The sequence below is a fragment of the Helicoverpa zea genome, chromosome 25 (assembly GCF_022581195.2).
Source record: "Helicoverpa zea isolate HzStark_Cry1AcR chromosome 25, ilHelZeax1.1, whole genome shotgun sequence".
NCBI lineage: Eukaryota > Metazoa > Arthropoda > Insecta > Lepidoptera > Noctuidae > Helicoverpa > Helicoverpa zea.
In genome coordinates, this window is record NC_061476.1 from 8,412,039 (window position 1) to 8,436,098 (window position 24,060).

A 24,060-nucleotide genomic window follows, 5' to 3' on the forward strand; every position below is an offset into this window, starting at 1 on the left:
TATATGTATAGATTATTATATGTATAGATAACAATACGCGATCAATCACACGCGCCTGACACGCTCCCTGCGACCTTATTATTTACAAAACAGTAAAAAATACAGCTTTTTACAAAAAAACGTAATTTCACAAATTTGCCGCGAAAAAGTTCTCTAAATCATTTAATAAAAAACCTATTGTGATGTTTAAACCCTTGCTTTTTTGGAAAAAAGAGACATGCGCCAGCCACGCTTTGATATTTGCGAAAAAAAAACTTTTAATTCACTAAAGTACACCCAGTGACCTACATATTTCCCCATTTTCGTAAAAGCACCCTTTTATAGCGAGTTTTTTCATAATTGAATTCAATCCTTTGGAAAAAAGGGTTGGGTAAATTCCCTGTAATTTAGTTTTTTTTTGCAAGTTTTAGTTGGCGGCAAAAATTATGCGCACTGTCAAAATTTCGCGCCATTACGTTCGGACATCTGCCGAGAAAAAAAGTTAACAATGCAAATAGGGGACGGACGACATTTTTAGGGGAATTTCGTAGTTTTCGTGCAAAATGGAGAAATGCATTTAAAGTATAACGGAGCGATGTCCCCTCATTTCAATATTAATGTCCGAGTGTTATTTTTTTGAAGACAAATTAAACGATAAGTGAATAACGTAAAGTTCAAAGTCGCTTGGCTATGGTTTTCGTTGTTTTGCATTTTATGGCTTCGGATTTTTATTATTTATGGATTTTATGGATGTTGTACAAAGATTTAATGTTAAGTCAATTATTATTGGAATATTAAAATTGATTGTTCAGCGCGAATTGTGAGTTTTGTTGTATTGTTATGATTTTTGATACATTTTTATAGGAACTAAGAAGTTAATACATTTTGATGAAAATTTTATTGTTAATACATTTTATACTGCCTGAAGATAGACAAGCAAATCTAGACAGTTCAAGATATACTTATACCTTCGACTACCTGTCCACCGTGGCACTACGCACGCGGGCCAACAACTCCCAACCACCCATTTTCAACCTTATCCCCTTGGCATACTGTTCAAAATTGCATGACCAGCCAACTGCATCCTACTTAACCTATCTAAAAACCGCAGAAGGAAGGAAAACCCTAGAGTATTGTATGCACAGTGTATTGTAAACAATCAGACGTCGTAGTACATGTAGTCCATGAGGAGTGTGGCGGCCAGGAGTAGCGCCTTCTCCTCCACTCGGAGGTCGCGCTCGAAGGCCACGCCGAACCTGGTGGTGGAAAGAAGATTATGTGCCATTTGTTCACAAAGTTTACAAGTGTCATTTGGCAAGAAACTAATATAAATAATTCGTCAAAAATTCAGATTTCTTTAAATGACATACAAACACCTTATTGTCCAACACCTATCTACATATATCATTTAGATTTACTTATTGACCTTTTTGAAAATTGTGGTGAATAAAATTCACGAACAACTTTATTAAAAAGACCTCATTACTTAGACACCACATAAAGCAGTACCTAACTTTGATATCAGGAGTCTAATATAGTAATTCTTAACTTTCTTCCACGACGGAAGATTTGTGAAAAGTTTTTTTATTTTCGTATTTTGTAAGGTATTTTTAGCAACTAAAAGACGATACTAACTTATCAGTAACAGGAGCGAAGAAGAGCGCATGCGTGAGTCCCTGCCAGCGCTTGCATGTGGCGCCCACAGCCGTGCCGTCAGGCCGCACGATGGAGAACTGCACGTCGCGGAAGCAGCTCAGGGTTATGAACGGACCTGCAGAGGAACGGGGAATAGAAGGAATGGAGAGAGCAGTGACGGAAATCAGAACCAAAAGGAATGGAGAGTACTATTAGGCACGTCCCGGTCTTCAGCTATAGAGGGAAAAGGTGAGTAGAAGAAGAATCACTTATCATCATCATCATACAAAAGACACCAAAGAAAATAAATTCTACAAGGAATAGGTATCTAGCTAATCTAGCGACTTTTAAGACTAAGCTCAAAGCCAGCTTGGTAAACCCAAGGCTGTCAAATGTGAGCGCCAACATTCATTAATTAAGTTACATTTATCGCATTAGGTTAGTCTGCAAGTACTAACATAAATTACTTTAGATTAGTCGCTATTTTTTCATGCACGTAAACCAAACTCACCACGAATCCAAAACAAAATATCTCCTTCACCATTCTTCACCAGATACGTAGGTTTAACTGGCGTCCACTGTTGCTCCACACAGCCGATCAGCTGTCCAGGAGGTGAGAAGACTTCCAGGTGCTGGAGCTGGCACGGCAGTATCCTGGCCGTGCAGGAGTAGGGCCGGTTTATCCGCATTACTTCGGAACCCTGGCTGTTGAGGACCCGGAGTTGCAGCGGTCGCAAGCCGTAGCAGAAGTAGCCTACCCACCAACTGCTGATGAAATTGTGGAGGTGAGCATTAAGTTTGAGGAGTAAGAGGAATGAACAATTACATATAGAGTTATAAAGCTCCAATGCGGCGCTCCATTACCATATAATTTGCCGTTCATATTTTGTAGCTACAGAGCATAAACCACCCACGGTTTCGCCCGCGTTCCCTGACCGTCGGAGCTATGTGACCGAGACAAAAACCAGTCAGGTCTAGCATATTAGCAAAATACAAATTGCAGCTTTATAGTTAATAGTATGGTAACTCTTTAGGAATATATGGTAAAGATTTCCCAACAGGTTTAAATTACAGGTTCAACACTTGCCTATTCTCCTCTTCAATAGTATACACGAGGGCCTGATCCGAGGTTCTGACGAAGAATCTGTTCTTCTTTCCTCTGAGGAACAGCACGTTTCTGACGCGGAGCCGCTTCGTGATGAACAGACGGTCTATCGGCACCAGCTCACTTAGAGGCTGTGGCTCTGGACTCGCCTAGAATTGTTAATAGTTCTGATACCACTCAGATATCATAAGTGCAAAAATCTAAGGTAGACTCGAAGTTATTTTTATGGTGAGTTGTTCATTAGTGTCATCATCGGCCTTTTCATAGTCCCACTGGAGTGCACATGCCTCTTTTAGCACATAGAAAGAATGAGCGTTAATGCTGAAGGTGGATTGGCGTTTTCAGGCTAGCTTTTCTCAATACTTAAGGATCGGCATGGATTAATAAATTTATAGAAAATTAGGTACCCTGGAAGCTAGGTAACCAAGTCGTTAGTTTTGCAGTGAATCGCTGTTAATATAGTGTCTGCATTATTTTTGTTCCTTTTTCTCGTAGGCTTAGGCATATTCTACACAATAGCAGGTAATAATGAGGTAAATGACACATTCTATATTTAGATGGCTGGGAGAATACCTAGGTTATTGTGCCCTATTTAACTCTTGACGTCAGCTTTTGATAAATTAACGCCAGCCTTAGTAACAATTGTGTATGTTCTGTTAGTTCCTATTCGTTTAATTTGCAGCAATGACTAGGTACCAATTATAACAATGCATTCATTATTTTGTTAATAAAAGCTTACCTACTTAATAAATTAGCTAATTTATCATGAAGTGTGTGCCTATTTAAAATTCAGCCATTTGGATTTCCGCATCACTCAATTCTAGGCAGGGAACTACAGCTAAAAAGTATGTAAGTAATCTCTTGTATCATATTTGGTAAAACTTGTACAATAGTAGAATTATGTACAAGTATAATAAATTCTTCAAAAGTGGAGAGAATAGATAAAGTTGAAAATTAACGATTTCTTTTTAGATTTTACAAAACTGTTTCAACTTGTGTAGCACAAGCTGGCTTTTTGTATGAATCCTAAAGCAACTCAATATGCAATGAAAGACAAACAACTTCCAACCTTATTCAGGAACTCTAAATAGGAAAATCCACTCCATTACGTTTAAGACCAGCTAAAGCAACACATCGAGTTTTCTAGGACCTGAACTCCTCAAACTAAACTCCATGACAAAGTACTCCAGAACCCTGATAACATACCTGACGTGATAGCACAAGTTCCTTCTGATCCACCGCCACCAGCGGGGGAAGTTTCACCACTTCAGGGAAGGGGTCTTGGGGAGACGCCGGGGGAATCGGAGTGGCCTGCATCGTCATATTTTGTATTTAATTAACGCTATCTCGACGGTTATCAATTTGTTAGCATGCTCGTCAAATGTGCTGGGTTTGACTGACGGCTGACAGCTCATAGAGTTTTGTGAAGGTAGAAATAGGTTTAGGTAAGAAGGTCGTCAATAAGGCAATGGTTATTATTTTTGCTATCTTCTATTTGCAGGTAAGAAATAAATAGTCCCGATAAACCATTTATTTGCATTAGCCTAGGAATTAGGCTTTTAGAAAGTTGTAATTGGTATTGAAAACAGGCAATACAATTCAATATTATTAGAATTTACTCTTAAAATCATCCTCAAAACATAAGCCTTACCTAGGAATGCAGGTAAATCTATCGTCGAATTATGAACATTTTCCTTAATGTAGGATCCAAAGCCAAGACCTAATGTTCAGTAGTATCTAAACTAAGGAAATTATTTCATTACTTTCTTCAATACAATACTCATAGCAAAACAAGCTTGTTCCATCAACTAGGGAGTTAGTTTTTAATACTACGCTAATCCCAAAAATATATTTTCAATGCATTTTACCGATTCCCTAGTCGCCATAAAATAAAATCGCAGTAAACATGATCTGAATTCATGCAAATGTCAGATTATTATTGCGATTGGGGGAATTCATTTAAATTTTTGTGTAAAAAAACTGGGAAACTGTATCGCTTTTATCAGTTGGGTGCAACAATATATGCTATTTACAATGGAGCGTAGGGTGACCATGGCTCACCTTGGGTTGATGTCCGTTTTATAGAATTGACTGAAGATTATTTTACAGATCAGCTTTATTTTGTCTTAGATCCTCTAGTTCCTCTTGCGATCTAGTTATTATTCTAATGGTCCAAAACCTTCGACCATTGAATGACGTGTTCCCGAATAGCACTGATAACTCAATAAGTAGTGACATCTGGGTAAACCAAAAGATAAAGCAATAGCAAAAAATGCAATCCATATTCTTTTTATTTCAAGAAATATTGTTATATATTCATTACTCTTTAGATTAGTGCTATTAAATACAAAATTAAAATAACAGGACGTCCTACTACGTGGAATCGTATGGTCACCACGCTTTTTAATGGCGCACGCGCCGGCCGAGCACCATTTTATGCAAAAACGCAAATTTCGTTCGAAATTTGAAACGCTCCATTGTGTTGCCAGACTGAATGAATAAAAATAATTGTTGCCAACTTCAATTCTTAGGGGAAATGCGTTTTGCGCAGGTCTCATGCATTGTATGCGCAAGAGTGTGCCGAATAGAATTAACGATAGTTTTTATGCAAGCGACATTTTGAATTAATAAGGATTTTTGCATGGTCAAACTGCGTATTGATTATTTTGAGAACGTTAGGGGGATGAAGGCTAGTGTTGTACTAGGTCAGTTTGTAATACATTTTTTGTGCGTTGATGATGATTGTACTTTATGGAAGGACCCTTGAGATTTCCGGGATATATTTTAGCCGTTATTTATTTCAAAATAACATGCTCATTTGCTCAATAGCATCATTTTACAGGAGAGTAAGGGTCTTTAAAATGTCGTAGATTTATTCTTATTTTTCTAAAATATCCTAAATGCTACATAGGAACATAAGCAGACATAATCAATTTGCTTATTTCTGTCGGATACCAATGGTGATTTTATTACTAAGTTGTTAGATCTACAGTATTATATTTATTTATTTAAACTTTATGCAACAAAAATATCACATAGGCGGACTTAATGCCATAGGCATTCTTTCCAGTCAACCTTAGGGTGCGTCCACATCTGGCGAATGCGCCGCGAATGCGCAGCACGCGAGCCGATCGCGAGCTGTCCGCGAGCTGCGCGCGTGCATTTTTGTTCGTGCGCCGCTTCTGCGCCGCCCGCGCGCAGCTCGCGCGCGACCTAAGCGCCGCACGCGAGCGGCGCGCAGGCGGCGCGCGACGTGTGCCATCTTCGATAGTACTGAGCCAATATACGGAACTGTAAGGGCGAGAACTGATTGCGCGCAGATCGCGCGCCGCTCGCGCGCTCTATACGAGCCTTGCGTGAGTTGCGCTAAAGAGGCGCACCGAACTATTGCAGTGACTGCACGCGCGCAGCTCGCGGACAGCTCGCGATTGGCTCGCGTGCTGCGCATTCGCGGCGCATTCGCCAGATGTGGACGCACCCTTAGGGTGATGCAGAGAAAAACATGGTAGGTGTATTAGAAAATAAAACGAAAACTTAATGATGAATAAAACACTAAATACTAATTAAATACAGGGTGTATATAAAAATAAAAGACGAATATTACTCGTAAATTCATTGTTATTCACTTTTTGTACTTCAACATTTTTTAATCTCATACAATATTAAATAACATTCATACAACATAATATTTTGTGATTGTTTTTCGCTCGATATGCCTCAAAGGGAATCGGATCCACAGTTTATTTCATCCACAGAAAATCAATTTCTTGAGGATTTATCAATTAATATAATTGATGTGAATTTCATAAAATGTATTCAAAAAACAGTTTTTTATTGCAGGTTGAAAAATACATATTAGAATATTAGCTAAAATACAACTGATGAAATATTTCAAAACACAATAAAATTGTCGCAAGACATAAAAATCATAAAACGTTTACAATAAATATCCAGTTTTCTAAACTTAAATGTCTAATTCGAGCGAAATACATAATACATACGGAAACATGCGCACGACCATAATAATATTAACAAAAACGATCTTTTAACTTTTACTATCAATAAGTGATAAGGCTCACTGATTCGCAACTTCTCTATATCTTAAATCATAAGGAAATACGTTTGTTCGTTATTTATAACAACTTTAAAATTGCCATATTTATTTATAAATTCATATTGCTCAATTATTACCCGACTGACAAGAAGGGTTCTGTATATTTGTATAAAAATACGGGGTTTTGGTGTTGGCAACCCTTCAATTTTGTTTCTATAGTCAATAAACAACCAATAACTGACTAATTCGATAATATTTATGGATTCGTCAGTTCCAAAAATAGTCGATCTATAGTCATAGTCTCAAAAATATCATAATATAATGAAATATCGTAAATTCATCATAAAACTTAACAAATACATAGTGTTTCTCTTAACCAGTGTTAGATTTTTAACAAAATCTATTTACATTATTTTCTTTTAGAAAAAATCAAGCTTTTCCTACTAAATTGGCTAAAAAGCAAGGCACTTCGTGTAATAACAGCTAAGTATAATATTATATACAAAAAATATAGTTTGTATAACTAAATAAATATCATCTAAAAATATATTTCGTATCACAATGAATTATTCTGTACAAAAGTATGGTCCTTCAGTTAATATTATCCCAGTTTCGTAACATTTAAATGTTTATCAAAAAATATAGCACCTCTATCTACAATAGTATACAATACTTGTTTATTATGTAATAGTGTAACACTTGTGCCTCAACACACAGAATCAAGAATTTATTTCGTACATTTACATTTATTAATCATGTGTAATTACATCTTCTATTCATACACATTGATAATTTTAATTTATCCCACAACAATATTAAAGAATACATTTTACAAAGCAAAATGGACTTTAATCATATAACCATTTGGAAGTAAATCAAACAACATAATCAAATAGAAGATATAACTACAAAAATAACGTAAACTACACTATTTAAATATAAATCAGCTGCAATTTAGGCTACATTACATATATTAACAAACTTCAATATATTATACAATTTGCTATGCCATCGTTTCTCAAACTTTTAGCCAGTAATATGGCGGATTCGATCACGCCACGGTAAATATGGCCGCTCGTTAAAAACAAATGTTTTGTAAGGATTAACTATAAGTGAGCCGGTAACTACTCAATCACATTGTTCTAAAGTTAACCTTAACTAGTGAAGGAGAAAACTTTTTTATTCCATATTTTTATACTGCTGGACTTTTTGAACCCATTATGTAAAGAGTATCTAATTTTTTCGTAGAAATGTTGCTTCCAGAGGTAAAATCAAATAGTTTACTTATGTCTTTATGTTTTAAATACTTTGTCAATAACACATAGTTTGTGAAGATATCATGTTTAACGTTTAAAGGGCTCCTTAGTCCAGCAGTATCCAAGTTTAAGATATGTACCCATCTTTTAGCAATGCAAAATGGACTCTTTGGCTTTCAATCAACTGGGATTCTGTTTGTCTCAATCTGTGTGATTATATACGTACCTCAATGTACGTAGATTGTTCAGTTTCAAAAAGGCCCTTTTATAAGGGGTCCTTTTGAAAATCTTTGAGAACCATTTAAAAATTTGACATAAGAAAAAGTGACATTTAATAATGCTATTTCATTTTTGTGGTCAATTCTATTTTGTGAAGTTTTATGTATTTTTTAAAAAAATATACTGATATGTTTATACCAATAAGTCAAATAAAAATTGCCACTTTATTCTTACGTCTACATAAAAAAAAGTATTCCATACATATAATATCATTATCAAAGAATTTTCTTTTTGCTAGAAGGCCATAAAATCGTTCATCGCATTCATTCTCCTACTTATCTCTGGTACTGAACACATCGTAACTAGAAAACATCGATTAGGGTTCCGTACTTTAAAAAAAGCTGATAAAAACACTTTGATAAAGTGTTATGTATTGGTACATGTTAAAATGTCTTAATTCTAAATGGATATGCGAATAGGAACAAAAATTGTGTACGGAACCATGTGTTAGGTATGTCAGTTCGTTCTTGTCTTAATGAGAATCTTATTCGATAAGGCACTCATACACGTCTTTTACATTCAAACAAATGGAAGAGATCTCTAAATTGTGTTTTCATGATAATATAGATTTGTTTAAAAAGCTACCAATACTCTTAGCCAAGAAATTCTACTGCTTTTGCTCTCCATTTTATTGTAATGGAGTTTTTATGTAACAGCGCCATCTATTGTTATCAAAGTGAACTTTCAATAAGAACTTTGCAATACTAATATGTATTTCTGTTTAACAGAATTTTACAGCACTCCTTTTCAAAGTCAAATAATTATAAATATTAGTTATTTGCTGTTTTTATAGCCAAATATAACAAAAAAACATCGCTCGAAAACGCCTAACAACGTAATATTCTTGGAGAGTTACCCATCCGAATTTGTATTCAAGAACTGTGTTCCATACAGTAATGAAAACATTATTACACAGACATTGTTTTGTCTGACCCGGTCTCTCTTTACAGCTATGGAAATTATTACATAAACCATTTTTTTTATCACACCAATAGATGACGCTGTTCTCAATACCGGACACTAAAAAAACTTACTGCTAAAGACCTTTGTATTTACGCGCCGAGGTCCATATCGAAGCAGTGCTGCCGGGGATGCGAGTGCGGGGAGTGGGGGCGGTGGTGAGGGCCTAGCAGCAGCGGCAGGCCTTCGCCGAGGCCACCCAGGCCTAGGCCTCCGCCGAGGCCGAGACCGCCTTCTGATAGGAGCATTGATGTGCCTGTAAGAATAATTTTATTGGTAAGAAATATTTGTGAATGCGAAAGTTTATTTCAGCATACGTGTGATAAAATGAATTGATTTAGATAAAATTCAGCCAGAGTTGTGTAATTTGAAATCTATCAGTATGGCAAGGCATTAAATTGATCCCACACAATACACAATTTATTTAGAAGTACTTTCTTAGTATTTATATGGTCGGAAGAGGAAAACAGAACCGTCATTCTAACTTATTCTAACTGACATCGTACTCGTTTTTATAGCAATCTGGTAAAAAATTGGTCATCATCTATTTTGGTCTTATTGGCTTCCAATCTACCTTAGATTCTAACAAGATTCCGCTGAGTACGGGCGTTTTATATAGAGCCACTGGCTATCTGACTTCCTCAACCCAAATACCCAGCAATACTCATTGCCACTTAGCCCCAAGTTTCAGGTAATTTTGTATTATGTATATTTACCGCTAGTATGATAGTTGGCTGCATCATCGTGCAGCATGGAGCTGATGTTCCTGTCGGCTGCCTCGGCCACCACGTTGCTGAGGCACAGCTGCGATGTCGGCGACGAGCACAGCATTGGATCACCTGGGAACATGAATAGTATATTAATTTACATGCTGAAATATCGGGTATCTAATGGACATAAATATTAAGGTTGATAAAACTTGTACATATTGTTTTAGTTATTTAGCAATGGTAAGTAGTTTTCTTTAATCTTCAACTTTTTTGTAATACCTCAAATGCATGATAAAATATACTTAAAACATCAAAGATCTCTTGAGATGTTTGATGTTCTCATCCGTTCCGTTTCCGTTCCGTTTCCGTTTTAGAAGTCGGTTAAAAATCTAAAATCTCAAAACAGTCTCGACTTATAGTTATTTTTTGTTTATGTCTGTCTGAATGTAACAAAGCGCACTTCGCATAATAAGATTCTTATGTGATTACCTATGTTTAAGAAATAAATATTTCTGAACGTAGCTGTAAAGTTAACCCAAGCTATAATATTACATAGTAAGTATTAGTTACCTTGCGTGACGGGGTTGTGCGAGTCGTCGTCCATGAGGTCCTCGATCTGCGCGAGGTTGAGCACCGCCTCGCTCTCCTCGCTGCTCAGCAGCGCGGGCGTCGGAGACAGGCGCATCTGTACAAACAACATTCATTAACATCTCATCTGCCTAGCCATTTCCATATTATGTGGGGGTCAGCTTCAATAATCGAATGATCGATGAGTCCCAGTGTTATACAGAGAGTGATTGTCTATCTGACCTCCACAACATTCAGTTTCTCGGGCAAATCAATAACCTTTGATGGTTGTCAGACTTTCTGGCTTCTGATTACCCGTAAGGACTGCCAAAGATGTTCAAATGACAGCCCGGACCCACTAGTTAATCGGGCTCTTCGAGACAAGGAAGATCTCGTCATGTCGTGTGGTCAGCCATTCATGGACCGCGTCAAGTGTTGTTTTACCTTATGATCGATCAATCCACGGGGCTTTGACTTAGCCACAAGCTCTTCTTTATATACTGACAAAGATCAAATAAATACTCTACCGTGGTGCAACTTACCTTAATGTCTTTATGGTTGAACAGATGATCAGGCACAGGCTCAAGACACAGGTCTGGCTCCAGACAGCCCAGAGACAGACCCTCGTCTCGACTCAGCGGGGAACAGGAACCGAGTTTCAAGCCATCTGTAAATAAAAAGAATACATTAGCATGGTCTGTATAGGGTAAGAATGTAGTGAAAGAGTTATAACATTACTCCAGGCTTTCAGAAATAAAGTGAAGAGGTTAGATAAGTAGTTGTTGTCCTCAAACTTTTTGTCGTCCCGGACAGTTACGCGAGTCGTTGCGCAGAGGCCCATTTAAGGTATAGTTCTCTCGACTCGAGCAATGTGTCGTTACGACAAACATTTGGTGAGAACTGCGAGTGGCAGTGGAGGGGGTTTAGGCTGCCTGTCTACCGGAGCGGAGCTAGGCTGCGGAGTGGAGAAACTGAGAAATATTAACCAATAGGATTGAGGAGCGGAGATTTTGTGCAATCCTATTGGTTAATATTTCTCAGTTTCTCCGCTCGGCAGCCTAGCTCCGCTCCGGTGGACAGGCAGCCTTAGGGTCAAATCCTGGTACATGTGCTCTGTAAACAGTAGCAGGCCAGTGAGACAGTACCGCTAGCGGGGCACACAGTACCGAGCGCGTCCAGCGCCGACAGGCAGTCGTGCGGCACGCCGCGCAGCAGGTCGGGCCCGGCCTCGCCGAACTCCATCAGCGACGCCGGCTCCGACTTCGGCAGGATCAGCTCCTGGAAGAGGGTGACACATGAGTAACTTTATTGACGAAAAAAAATCAATAAATACTTTATTTTATTACCACAGCTATAGTAATAAGTACTTTCTAAGTCTATCTTACCACCAACGCACGTACGTTACGTATCTTAGTACCAATGCAACTTTTCTAAGTTTGTATGTACTTTCTAAGTATACTTAGACACCAATGGCTGATAAAAAGGTGAAGGAAAACATCTTGAGGAAACCTGGACTATAAAGTCTAAAATCACCAACCCGCATTGAGCAAGCGTGGTGATTAATGCTCAATCCTTCTCCGTGTGAGAGGAGGCCGCAGCCCAGCAGTGGGACGATAAAAAGGCTGTAACAGTAACAGCAATAAGTACAGAACTCACAGGCACAGGAGCAGGAGTTTCGGGCGCGGATGCCGCCGCAGCGGGTTGCGGCGCGGGCGGCGGCGGCGCGGGCTCGGGCGGCTCGGCGCACTCCACGCCCGAGTCGTCCGCGTGCGGCGACGCCCAGCCCGCGCCGCCCGACACCGGCAGCCCGTGCACTCGCGCGAGACGCTCCAGCTCCTACAATATAGGAGATAGCTATAGTTTGATATATGACCAAGTAAGTTTATAAAATATACAGTCGTGGTCAGCTAATTAAAGACACTGTTGGAATCTTAAATTGCCGCTGCATTTCATCTGCATTTCTTTTTTCTGATTACTATTGGAACTTTATTTTCTATTTTAAAATATTTAAGAGGGCATTGTGAAATATTAAAACTAAAGACTATCTTCAGTGATCCTCCGCGACAAGTTTTTTTTCGCTTTATCCGAATCTCGAGCGGTATGAACCATTACGTGGCCTGGCCATATAATTAAAGACACTCAATTTGCTCAGAGGAAGAAAAGCAAATTATTGATATTATTGAAGGTACTTTTCTGTAACAACATTCCCTACACTATAACTAAGCATACTGATGAGTACTAATATTTGGTTTATTTCCTTTTACCTCAATGACATCCCTAAACGTGCAAGCGGTCAGTTTTGTTCTAAGTCGCTACGGGAATTTTCTTCCATGCTTCATAAAAATCTGTGTAAAATTGATCAATGTTTCGTGTATGACTTATTGCCATTGTGTTTTCTGGCCGATTACCAATTTTTTTCTATTAAATTTGCAATGGGCCAAACCAAAACCGTCATAAGTTGCTCGATCAAAGAGTCCTTTTCACTACTCATGCAGTGTTTTTCAGAACTTTTCTAATTTGTAAAGCGTTAAGGAAGCGTTAAATTATGCTAAACATATAACAACATGCTTATTTCTAAAATATTATAGTACTTGAATTCGCCTATTTTTAATAATATCTTTCTAAAGGATCTCCACACCAAGTAGTGGAGCGAAGCCTCACACTATTACTTTTTCGCCTCCTATGTTTGAGAACTTTCTTGGTGTACTTTGGTTCCATCTCATGTTTTGGAGGCGACTAATATCGATGCATTATTTTAGAATTATTCGTATCCCTTTGTTTAATGAGAAAAAAATACATTTGTGAACACTTGTTCACTGCACCTTTCACATTTGATAGAAATAGCCAACTACAGTATGGACAAGCGGTGCTTTTCCAAAAGTAACATCTTCCGATACCCATGCCTTATAGCTTTTCCCGACCCGATTGTAGTCTAAAAGTTCTGCAGACACAATTATCGTCCTTTTAGCATCAGATGACTCCCAAAAAAACCAGTACCGAATTATGTAAATGGTTCACTATTTGCCTATAGCACCGCCTTAAAGTCTGTTTGCGGACAAGTTTTCCTTGGGGTCGGTTTTCAGTTGTTCTCAAACCTTGCCTTTTTTAGTGCTAATTGATAAGGAATCTTTTTTAATAAATTTATTACAATGTCCTTACTACAGATCAAGTGGTATGAATAAATCCGCATGTCAAAACTTAATTTAAAAAAGCCTAAAACATTTTACTCACCAGTATTTTTGTTCTAGTCTTATTGATAGGACTAAAATGAAAATGTTTAATGAAAGAAACCTAAATTATTACCTAATTCGAGTTTTCATAAGTATTTTACTCACTTCTGAAAAAAAGTATGGCAACTATTTCTATCTTTCGTTTTTTTTCTTAACTGGGCTTTAACTTTCTTTAATTAGTTGACCAGCCAAGTATCAGCTACAAAAGTTAGTGTTCATTTCCCATAGAGCGTTATATCTAAAGTATTAGAGAAAGTAATTATTTTTTGTCCTTAATTTAAAGAACACAATGTAAAGTTTGTTTTAATAATAATTACATTACATTTTATACCGTGCTTAAGCTCATGTCAGTACCATAACTATTTATTTCACTTCGAGTTGGGGGGTGTCTTTAATTATGTGACCATGACTGCATGTAAAAAGATGGTTTTAAACATGAATAACAAGTTAGGATGACCAAAACATATTCGCAACATATCATGCTTTTAAAAATAAATATTTCTATGATGTTGTGATGAACTCTGTTTCACTTGTATTGACTAAATTTATTTTAGTCAATACAAGTGAAACTGTTCTTCTAACTTAAAGACAGCCATAAATAAGAATAATTTAAAACACTGCACATACCTGTATCCGCAACATAAGCTTCCTATTATGTATTTCCATCTGCTTTCTCCTCTGTTCACTATGTTTAAGCCTGTTCACTTCATCCCGCAAACACTTGATATAGTCCACACTGCTCTTGAGTATGGTCCCCTTGTTGGGACGAACATCTCGGATGACCTCGTAGAAGGGATCGTTGGTCTTCGGCAGAAGTGTGCCTAGCTCCTTTATTCGATCGTTTATGTTGAAGCGGCGACGCCTTTCGACTGGAATTGGTGAAATTTTTATAATTAGGATACTGCAAATGTTTTTTTTCCTATCCTAGAAGTATCAGGAGTGAATTTTATTCGGCACTGTATGTTTTTAATGACATAGGCGTCATGTCAATATTTACCGTTTTATTTGAAAAAATGTATTTACACATTTTGACCTATACCTGACAGTTTATTACAGCAATTGATGTCTCCATAATATGTGAGAACATGAGGAGAGAGCTTCCCAAGAGAATTACATTAAAAAACAAGCTAATCACTGGTACCGATAGTGTCAATTAGTTATCTGATAGTTAATGCTATCTGCCAGCTAAAGGCTGCTTATAATTTCTGCCAGACATATGATGTCAGTCTGACGAGACTTACTGACCATACTTGTTATATTAGCAGCATATGAAGCGTACCGCTTGAATGGTAAATTCTACACGTTTAATAACAGTAGGTACTATGACAAGTGATTAGGGTATCATGGATCTATTCTACATCAGGACAGATTTTCAAGTAATTATGTGGGCCGATCCCGGCGGCACTGCAATGCCGGGCCGACCCGTGACGGGAGTGGAGCGAGCCCCGAACATCCTGTCAGTTTACAAAAATCAGTTTAATATACTGGTCCCTCAGTGAGGGAACTTTCAGATATTAAGCTGAAAAGAACAGATACTACACTTTGATCTTAGCCAAAAGGCCGAGAAGCGATACCGAACTAAAGTTACCGGGGAGGGTCATTCGACCGCGGAGAATCTTAACACCGCGATTCAGAAAAGTGCTCTAAATGTAAAGCGCCATCTATCGGCGTTTGAGAAAACTATTGGCGCGACGCTAACGCCATCTGTGATTGTGTATGCTCTTATTTGTAGTAGGTATTCAAACTTGTACTTTCGTAAGTTTGGCTACTTTTGTCGTAGATTATTTTTTTCTAATTAGAATGACGTTATTTACGGAGATACCGAGGGACTGATAAATTATCATGGTATCTTTTTACTCCTTTATTTGGCATTTTTTGCTTTCAGATAGAAGTTACCAGTCAAACTGGGCTTAAAGGTAGAATTCCGTGGATAGCGGCTACGACAGCCGCGCGCGGCTTACGACAGTCGTCGGCCGCGCGCGACAATAGTCAACATATGAAAATGTATGGCACCGCTGCCGAGGTCCGCGACAGTCGCGCGCGGCCGACGAATTTCGTGCGCCGCGCGCGGCCGTATGCATCTCAACATGGTCTAGCGCTTAATAACATCTATAGAATTTTAGTAAAACCAGAATTGAATTGTTTTTTATTTAGTCGGCAAAACTTCCTTTTGTTTTCATTACAATACAAATGCTTTTGAATCAGTATTTGGTGTATCCTTCATCATTTCTACTTTTTAAAGATAGGGTAGATTGGTAATCTATTTTCATAATACAGCCACAGCAACACGTCATCCTCTTCTTCTTCAAGGATATCAATTAGCACTTCGACTAGAGGGAACGGACGAACAAAATCTACTAATTTCAACACAATGCCGCTTGCGGCTCACGAAATTCGTCGGCCGCGCGCGACTGTCGCGAGCCTCGGCAGCGGTGCCATACATTTTCATAGGTTGACTATTGTCGCGCGCGGCCGACGACTGTCGTAAGCCGCGCGCGGCTGCGTCAGCCGCGACCCACGGAATTCTACCTTAAGTATATTGATTTCTGACACTTACGCGAATATTAAACTTTGAAATAAACCGCGGTTATATTAATATTATATAACTACTTTAACGGATTTTATCACTATAACCACGAGTGTTATTTAAATGGGCTTAAGTCTACTCACTCATATTATGATTATCCTTCTTCTGCCTATCCTTAGCGAGCGCATGCATGTCGCTCTCGGTGAGCAGGGCGCAGTCGCCGGCCACGGAGCTGGCAGCGGACGGGGGGCCTGATGACGACAGCGGGCCCGCGCCGCTGTCCAGCGATAGGATGTCTTCTAGGAACTCGTCAGCCTAGCAGGAAGAGATTATTTTTAGATTTTCTCATACTCATACTCATATCGTTGGAACTACTAACCATAATTTTATCAGGAATACTGTTCCAGTCACAGGAAAAAGAGGGTCTAGCAATCGTCGGTGTTGAGACTCCTATTAGACTCTCAAATCGAGCGTGATGTGCTTGCGTGAAAAAAAGCTTCATATGATAGTGACTCGGTTTTCATCGCAGATTACAGCAAAACCGATTTAGATAGATGAAACTTTGTAATGCAAGCTAATAACGATGGATAAAATATGATTTCCTGTGTATTTAACGCGAAGGAGATATTCAAGAGGGTCATACAGATGAAGAAAAAATATTGATGCCTACCACCGTGATAAATGTAGGTGAAGATGGTCTTCACCTACATTTATCTATTCATGAGTTTCCTTCATGCGGGCCTGAATGAAAAAATCTTTTAATTTCTTCTCGTTTTCCGCTTTCATTTCACTCTATCAGCCGTCATACTAATATATCGTCACCGCCTTCATGTTCATGTCATCTTTAAGGATGGATGAAAAGTCATACATATTTGAAGTCTGTGTAAACATACCTCTGAGTTATTACTAGCGGAGGCGCCGGCATCACGCAGGCTGGAGCACGGTCGTTCAGGACTCGACGCGCGTCGCGTGCCCAGCTCCGGCGCTGATCTGGGTGACACCTGGGAAGCAGATAGAGTAGAGTAATGGTTTACTATATGTGGGATAAATTCAAAACATGAAGACTTATCATCATTAGCCAACAATAATGTCCCACACCTGAGGATGGGACCTCTTCTTTAACCTCTTCGGTATCAGTATACCGAAGATGTATATCGTCTACGATATACAAGATCACCGATATAATAGTAATGACATCATGTTTTCTGTGTCCAAAATATAGCTTTTTGGACACATTGATTGATACACGAACTGTTATAATATATCTGCAGATCACAACCATTTCATTTGTGGTCAGGGACATGAAACAAATACATAACGTCACAAAAGGAATATAAAACAAACAGTAGATGATCTACCTGTGTCTGTGGTTGAAATGATTCACTGAGGTACTGGCGCACTTGACTCTTCTGCTTCTGTATCACGTGATACCTGGTGGGGTTCTCCAGAACTGTTCGCACCTGGAACATAACAACTTCACTATTAAAACTTTTCTATACTAATATTATAATCCTGAAGAGCTGGACGCGTGAATTTCAGGACCCAATTTTAAATATCCTTTCAAAATTAGATAACCCATGTCCGGATGCAGAATTAGATCCCACCAGTGGGTGAAACCGGTGGCGGAAACATAAGGCAATAGGCATAAGGTAATAAGTTATAGGTTTTCTCTACAGACGCATACAGTATCAAAAGCTTTAGTTAAAACTTTTTATGGGTTGATTGCTAATGAAAAATGATGTTTGTTCTTTCTTTAAGATTGCTTTAATTTTCCTTCACACTTTTCAATTGTAGATAGATAAAGGTGTTACAATTATTCAGATTGTCTAGGACTAAAATCTTCATATATTTTTTGACAATATGATCTTACCTGTAATACTTGTGGCGGTAGTTCAACGTGAGGCGTGATCCGCGGCACCTCCGCCGGACTTGACTTCTTCTTCTCCTCATTGTCCTTGGACTGGCCTGCTTGTTGTGCCTGAAATGCATAAGTTTATTGTTAATTCGATTTCATTTATAGGAAAGCAAGATATTATGGTGTGCCCCAAAACTAAGAAATATTATGATTATGTGGATACAAAAATGTTGCCTTTCTAGCTTTTGAGTCAAGTATTCAAAGTCAAAATTGAATAGAAATCGAATCGCAATAGCAGTTTTAACCATATCGGGCATTCTACTACTAATATAAGACCAATCGTATTCTAACGACATTCGATTGGTTTGCGATTGGTCTGCTATTTTGGTGATTTTGGTCTATACGGTAGTTTGCTCTACAATCATATTGCAATAGTTAATCATTTGCAGCCAAAATGATTCATTATTGAATGACAGAAAAGGATAAAAACGTTTATTTCAAAGAAAAAATAGCGGAATGCCACATATGTTTCAATCGTAATCGAGTCGGGATTGGATCGCAGTCGAACGTGAATAGTATGTTGCTTAAGTAAAATTAGGAGAATCGGGCCCCAGGTGGTAATTACTATGATAAATATTTCATCAGAAATTGGTGGAGTCTTTGGGTTTTAAAAATAACAGTTTAGTTTGCCCACAATACCCCAAATATAAAGTCTAAAAACTAAAAGTAATTGCTATCAATCAAAAATTTCCACGGTCCAAAAAAAGTAAAATCCAACTTAAGAATGCCAGACAAGTAGAAACGAGTATCGTACATCCTATGCTAAAAGGATTAGATATAATTCGATAAGATGCAGACGAAAACAATAAAAAGACAAATACTCCATATAAAGTCAGTGTGAAGTTCAATCAGTTTGCTCAAACAATTGGCTACACTAAACACGTGACGTTCGGCCATGAGTATCAGGATTTAATCAGAATTCTAGACATCAGCGGCGTTGATGTAGGTCAAGGATGAAATTGTCAGTAATATGAAGAGGATACTCACGGAGTTATGAAAAGGTTTGTACAGAACCTGTCCATCAAAAATAATTGAATAGTAAACATCATAAACATAATATACATAAAGAAATAAATGCTATTCTATTCTTAAGACAGACAGCCATAGTGTGTGAAAGAGTAAAAATTGGCAACACAATATCGGAGCATAGTCAATGCAAATGTAGCATTTTTCAAATTAAATGGTAGGAAAGATAATAAGGTAAATAATACAGGATTTCATTCTCCTTTACCAATATAACATGAGCATAGAAGACAAGTTCAATAACTTAGTCTAGACAGGTCATAAACCAAGTTTTCCCTGGCATCTAGAAGTGCGTGGGATTCTAACACCATGATACACTTGTGATTTTATATCTTTCGAGGAATCGCCAAACCAAGGATCATGCTTGTAATAACTATGCAGCCTGTTATTCAAATGAGTGTAAGAACATAAATCCTTTGCTCAACTTGTTTGGGCAGATATTTTAGTTCGCTTTTTCCTTATATGTAGTCCTATATTTCCCCGGCCACGCTTTTGCAAACGCACAGCTTTACCAGAGTAATTAGCAATGACTTTTTTAGAATGTAAATGTTTGTCATTGTTAAACGACTTCTCAAAAAGTAGGAGATTTTCAATTCGGATGTTTGTATGTTTTTGTATTTTGCACTTTTGGATTTTATATAAATGCCTATGAATGTTGTTTTTGGAAGAAAACCGTCCAAATCAGTCACATAAGCTAATGCTTATCGTGAACCTTTATCCGAAAGTCATGATTGCTCAATTCTCAAGGGTGACTCTCGGGGGTGGTCTGGAACATGGTAATTTTGATTTGAAGTCTTTACTTGTAGAATTTTGCTTGACACGTCAGCCTATTTCTGAGCTCACACCACCAATACAAGCCAGTGCATTCCCTCCCCTATTTAATAAGAACACAAGAAGAAGCTACCTACTTGTAGTGACTCTCTGCGCAATTGCTCCTGAGCATGTTCGCGCATCAACTGCTGCTTCAGCTGCGTGCGAGATGTCGGCGTCAATGTCTTGAACGTAGGCGGGCTGGAACAAAGAAAATATACTATTAGAATAAGGTATATGATGCCAAAAGACATACAGGAGACAATAGATAGGCAGATGAATGGAAAACTCCTGGGGCTGCGGGAATGTTCGAACGAGTTACCGCGTTGTTGGTACACAAAGGAGTCCAGAAGGAACATGGTGGGTTTTAGTCAGTAAGTGTGATACTCCCTCACGCTGCACCCACAGTAGGAAAGGTCATTTGATAATTTACGGGTATGATTTAAGCTGTCACCAATTTAATTCATTTTGTGTTTCTTAAATAATAGGGTTTGCCCTCAAAATAGTAGATTTGTCACCAAATGTAGTCACCAAACAATATAAAATCATTTCCACAATAAATTACCGAAAATCATGGAGATATGGGGTCAAGTACCAAATAAATGATTTTGTATGTATTATAATAGGTTTGTCCTAATAGTATTTAAGCAAACTAATTTAAAGAGATCACCAATAAATCATATATTATATCACTAGAAAATTTCATGAAGGTCTAAAAATGTAGGGTGGTCGTCATCATCATTTCAACCAAAAGAGTCTACTACTTAACTGGCCATGTGCCTCCCCCCAAGGGCTTTAGTTTCCACAGGTAGTATAAATATATTTAAATTAAATTTCTAGCTGAATAGTAAATAAAACAATTAATCAAAGTCAAAATAATCAATATTTATTGTTAAAAATCTCACTGCCCGCGCCCCGCATCGTATGATCGTACCTACAACCAACCTACAACCCATTCGTTGAGGCCCGAAAGCGCGCCAATTTGTCTCCCTTCCCTTCCTCTTCCCTTTGAACATATTTTTATTAAAATTATAAACTGATGTATTAAATTGGTAACGAATACATTATTTTAATAACTGAACGAAATAAAATGTAACTACTGTATTGGTGACAAAATAACAAATAAAAAGGAGTCGCAGTCAGGGATCGATTAATCGATTTATTTGGTGACAGATCTACCATTTTGAGCACCAAGCTATTATTTAAGTAATAAAACTATTATTATAAGAACGAAGTTTATATTCATGTAATGCACTACAATTTTATTGGTAATCCATCTCATATTTTACACATTATATTAACAATAATTTGCTAATTCATACCTGGGAACACTCTTTGTTTATCTGAGAACGAAAATATTTCGTGGCGATAGATCTATTTATTAGGTGATACAACTTGATGACAAATATAAATTTTGGTGACAAAAAATATAGTTCCCATAATTTACCACCAAAAAGCGATCGGAATATCCTAACTGGTTTGAAAATACCTAGAACATGTTTAGGAATGTAAACAATCAATCTTTTCTATAACCCAAATACCCATGTAACATATTAAGCTAAAAACTTACATAACTACAAAGAATGACAATATTTTATAAACCATCATCTGGGTATGAGAAGTGACGTTACAACATAACGGCTAACACATAACATCAGTTTATCCTCGATCGCAGTTACGTGTGGTGCGCACGCCCTAGGGTGCGCGGGCGCATACTGAATCGATGCGCGCGCATGACTTGAAGTACAGGTGGGAATTTCGATTGAATGGTATTATTTGTGTTTAATACGCGTATGTTTTGAATTTAAACTGCTTAGAGTGTAGACTTTGATTTGAATTACCTCATAGGCAGATTGCATAAACCAAGGTGCCAAAAACAAAATGATAAGGCCAAAGAAGCTTGAACAAAAGCTTGAACCAAATTGAAAATTTTGGACCTATTATGGATGAACCTAATTCTTAGTAAAATGAACCATCAGCAATATTACTTATAGAGAATAGGAGAAAAAAGAGCAGAAGAAATAGCAAAAGACAAAATGTCGTATCACATAAAGTCGGTTCAGGTAAAAGAGGTTGCAACTAACAGGTTAGGCATACCTGATTATTTTTTAATATGCCCGCCGATGCATATCGCGTGCATTCACTAACAGGTAATACACATGCATGATTACAGCTTAGATGGCACATATCAGTTATTAAATGTCAAATGGCTAGTACACGGCCTCAGAACACGCACGCTCTTGAAGGGATTATGTCGTAATATCTACCCTTGGAAGCTTGTGATTGGTTATATGCAGTAAAAAGTATTTAATTATGTTTAGTAATAGATGTATTATCGTATCTACTCTCTTATGTAAATCCATGTGTAATAGTTGTAACTACATCCCATATTTCTCATTGCTTAGGTCAAGTTAATCTCTCCTATGCTATCCAGGTATAGTGTATTCTTTCTATGCCTCTTCTTCGTAAAATTAACATCTATTCATTATCATTTTTGTTGATTGAAAATCATCAACACTGTGAAAATCACCTACTACACTGATGCGATTACTACGTACTACAGTTTTACTAAGCGTATTAAAATTAAACGTTTAATCTAGAAGAAACAGCAGACTTTCTTTAATATCTATCATATTTCGCAGAGCACCTATACAATCATCTTGCACTTCACTACAAATAATTTTCTCACTACGACTACAACCGACAACATTATATCTATTCGAGCCATTTGATACTCGACTGTGTAAAGTTGTCAATTGTCGTGTCATTATGTCGAGAATTTACATGCGCTAAACGTTTATTAATTTGTGTCCACGTTTCCGCCATTGATGATCGTGTAATTTTCATTCGGCCACCCGTAAACGTATTTTTTTTCTGTCACTAGGATTTTATGATGTAAATAAATAAAGAATGTATAATTGCAGAGAAGAAATTGCGAAAAACTTTTGACAATGTAGGTATAAGCTCTACCAATGCCTGCGCTTGCGCTTATGAGGATTTATAAAAAAGAATTAGAATCAAGTGAAGATGGTACCTACTCTGTATAGGTACGTTCCTACTGCTCTATTTTATGAAAACCCCAGATAGGAAACCATGGAATTACAAACACAAAGATCTTTCTTACTACTAGAAGAAAAATAACAATGGACCGTTAAACCATACATCTTAAAAACTGACAATATATCTACATAAGTAAGTGTTGATATTGACTTGAATTAACGGTCAAGGCTCACTTGTCGGCCACACATGCGCAGGAGTGCGATACGCGCGAATTATGTCACTGTGTGAAACATGGTCGCTAGGTATGATTGGACCGCGGCTCTGTCTGGAGCTGAGCTTTTATAAAACTTATTGAATTGTTGTCCAAATTAATTATTTTCTAAGCGTTTGTTTTATCTAGACAGCTTCCACAAGGACTGGCCACAAATAGCGACCGATAAGGAAAAATGGAGAGCCTTTGCCCAGCAGTGGGACAACACAGAATAAAATAATAAAAAAAGCGTTTGTTGAAGCTTTCTTATAAAAATTGGCGATACTTTCAAAGGTCGATTTTACAATCGTTTCGGTAACCTAACCATAGAATTGGTACTGTACCTAATGTGTAGAATGTACATACAAATATTAAGCATATACCTCTATTAATGTACTGGGCTTTTGAGTAAATTGTTATAAATATAGGTAAATGTTTATTAGTAATGACGTACTAAAAGTTTATTGGCGTTATGAGTGTGCGCACGCGACAGTTTAAAAGCTTTGCACTTAACGTTATTGGGAATTATTGAGGTTCGTTGTGGCCCACTTTTTAATATTTTTGTTGATATTATTTAAACAAACTTCATAATCAATATTAACTAACGATTGGTTCTTCATATGCGGGTATCAAATTTACAGATACCCAGACAATAGACTACTATCGATTATTTAAAATCTCCCAATTAATCAAGTTTTGAATACCGGGTTAGATCATTTACACTCTCACGCTGGGCTTTCCAAATGCTTCAAAAATAAAT

The 24,060-nt window shown here is 37.6% G+C and overlaps 2 protein-coding genes and 1 non-coding gene across 10 annotated transcripts in view; all 3 read right to left on the bottom strand.

Annotated features, from left to right (window-relative positions):
• Positions 1-1,110: 1,110 nt before the first annotated feature.
• LOC124642706 (phospholipid scramblase 2-like) lies at positions 1,111-4,042 on the bottom strand. The gene is made up of 5 exons (XM_047181308.1): positions 3,926-4,042; positions 2,702-2,868; positions 2,126-2,379; positions 1,615-1,750; positions 1,111-1,235 (listed from the first exon to the last, which is right to left on the bottom strand). Exons 1-5 carry the CDS (start codon positions 4,040-4,042, stop codon positions 1,139-1,141), a joined length of 771 nt encoding a protein of 256 aa, XP_047037264.1. The 3' UTR covers positions 1,111-1,138.
• A 2,277-nt stretch (positions 4,043-6,319) lies between these two features.
• LOC124642738 (transcription factor EB) overlaps positions 6,320-24,060 on the bottom strand; it is a 121,923-nt gene continuing 104,182 nt past the window's right edge. For 7 of the 8 annotated variants that reach the window (XM_047181350.1, XM_047181356.1, XM_047181352.1 and 4 more), the window contains 12 exons: positions 20,149-20,251; positions 18,173-18,280; positions 17,661-17,762; positions 17,196-17,303; positions 16,446-16,617; positions 14,403-14,644; positions 12,202-12,381; positions 11,691-11,823; positions 11,088-11,212; positions 10,549-10,663; positions 9,985-10,107; positions 6,320-9,524 (listed from right to left, as the gene is read on the bottom strand). In XM_047181350.1, the coding sequence (XP_047037306.1) occupies positions 9,361-9,524; positions 9,985-10,107; positions 10,549-10,663; positions 11,088-11,212; positions 11,691-11,823; positions 12,202-12,381; positions 14,403-14,644; positions 16,446-16,617; positions 17,196-17,303; positions 17,661-17,762; positions 18,173-18,280; positions 20,149-20,251 (1,675 nt within the window). In that variant the 3' untranslated portion in view covers positions 6,320-9,360. The remainder of the gene's footprint in view (positions 9,525-9,984; positions 10,108-10,548; positions 10,664-11,087; positions 11,213-11,690; positions 11,824-12,201; positions 12,382-14,402; positions 14,645-16,445; positions 16,618-17,195; positions 17,304-17,660; positions 17,763-18,172; positions 18,281-20,148; positions 20,252-24,060) is intronic. The other variant, XM_047181351.1, reaches the window with a different exon arrangement.
• Positions 15,155-15,347, bottom strand: LOC124642839. The gene has a single exon (XR_006985828.1). It is a non-coding gene; the product is annotated as a U2 spliceosomal RNA (small nuclear RNA).

Excerpts from the sequence above, each read along its gene's own strand:
- LOC124642706 (XM_047181308.1), bottom strand. The coding sequence starts at position 4,042 with ATGACGATGCAGGCCACTCCGATTCCCCCGGCGTCTCCCCAAGACCCC. Across the intron at positions 2,869-3,925 it reads AACTTGTGCTATCACGTCAG|GCGAGTCCAGAGCCACAGCC; the intron begins GTATGTTATCAG and ends TAACAATTCTAG. Across the intron at positions 2,380-2,701 it reads ACTATTGAAGAGGAGAATAG|TTGGTGGGTAGGCTACTTCT; the intron begins GCAAGTGTTGAA and ends TTTCATCAGCAG.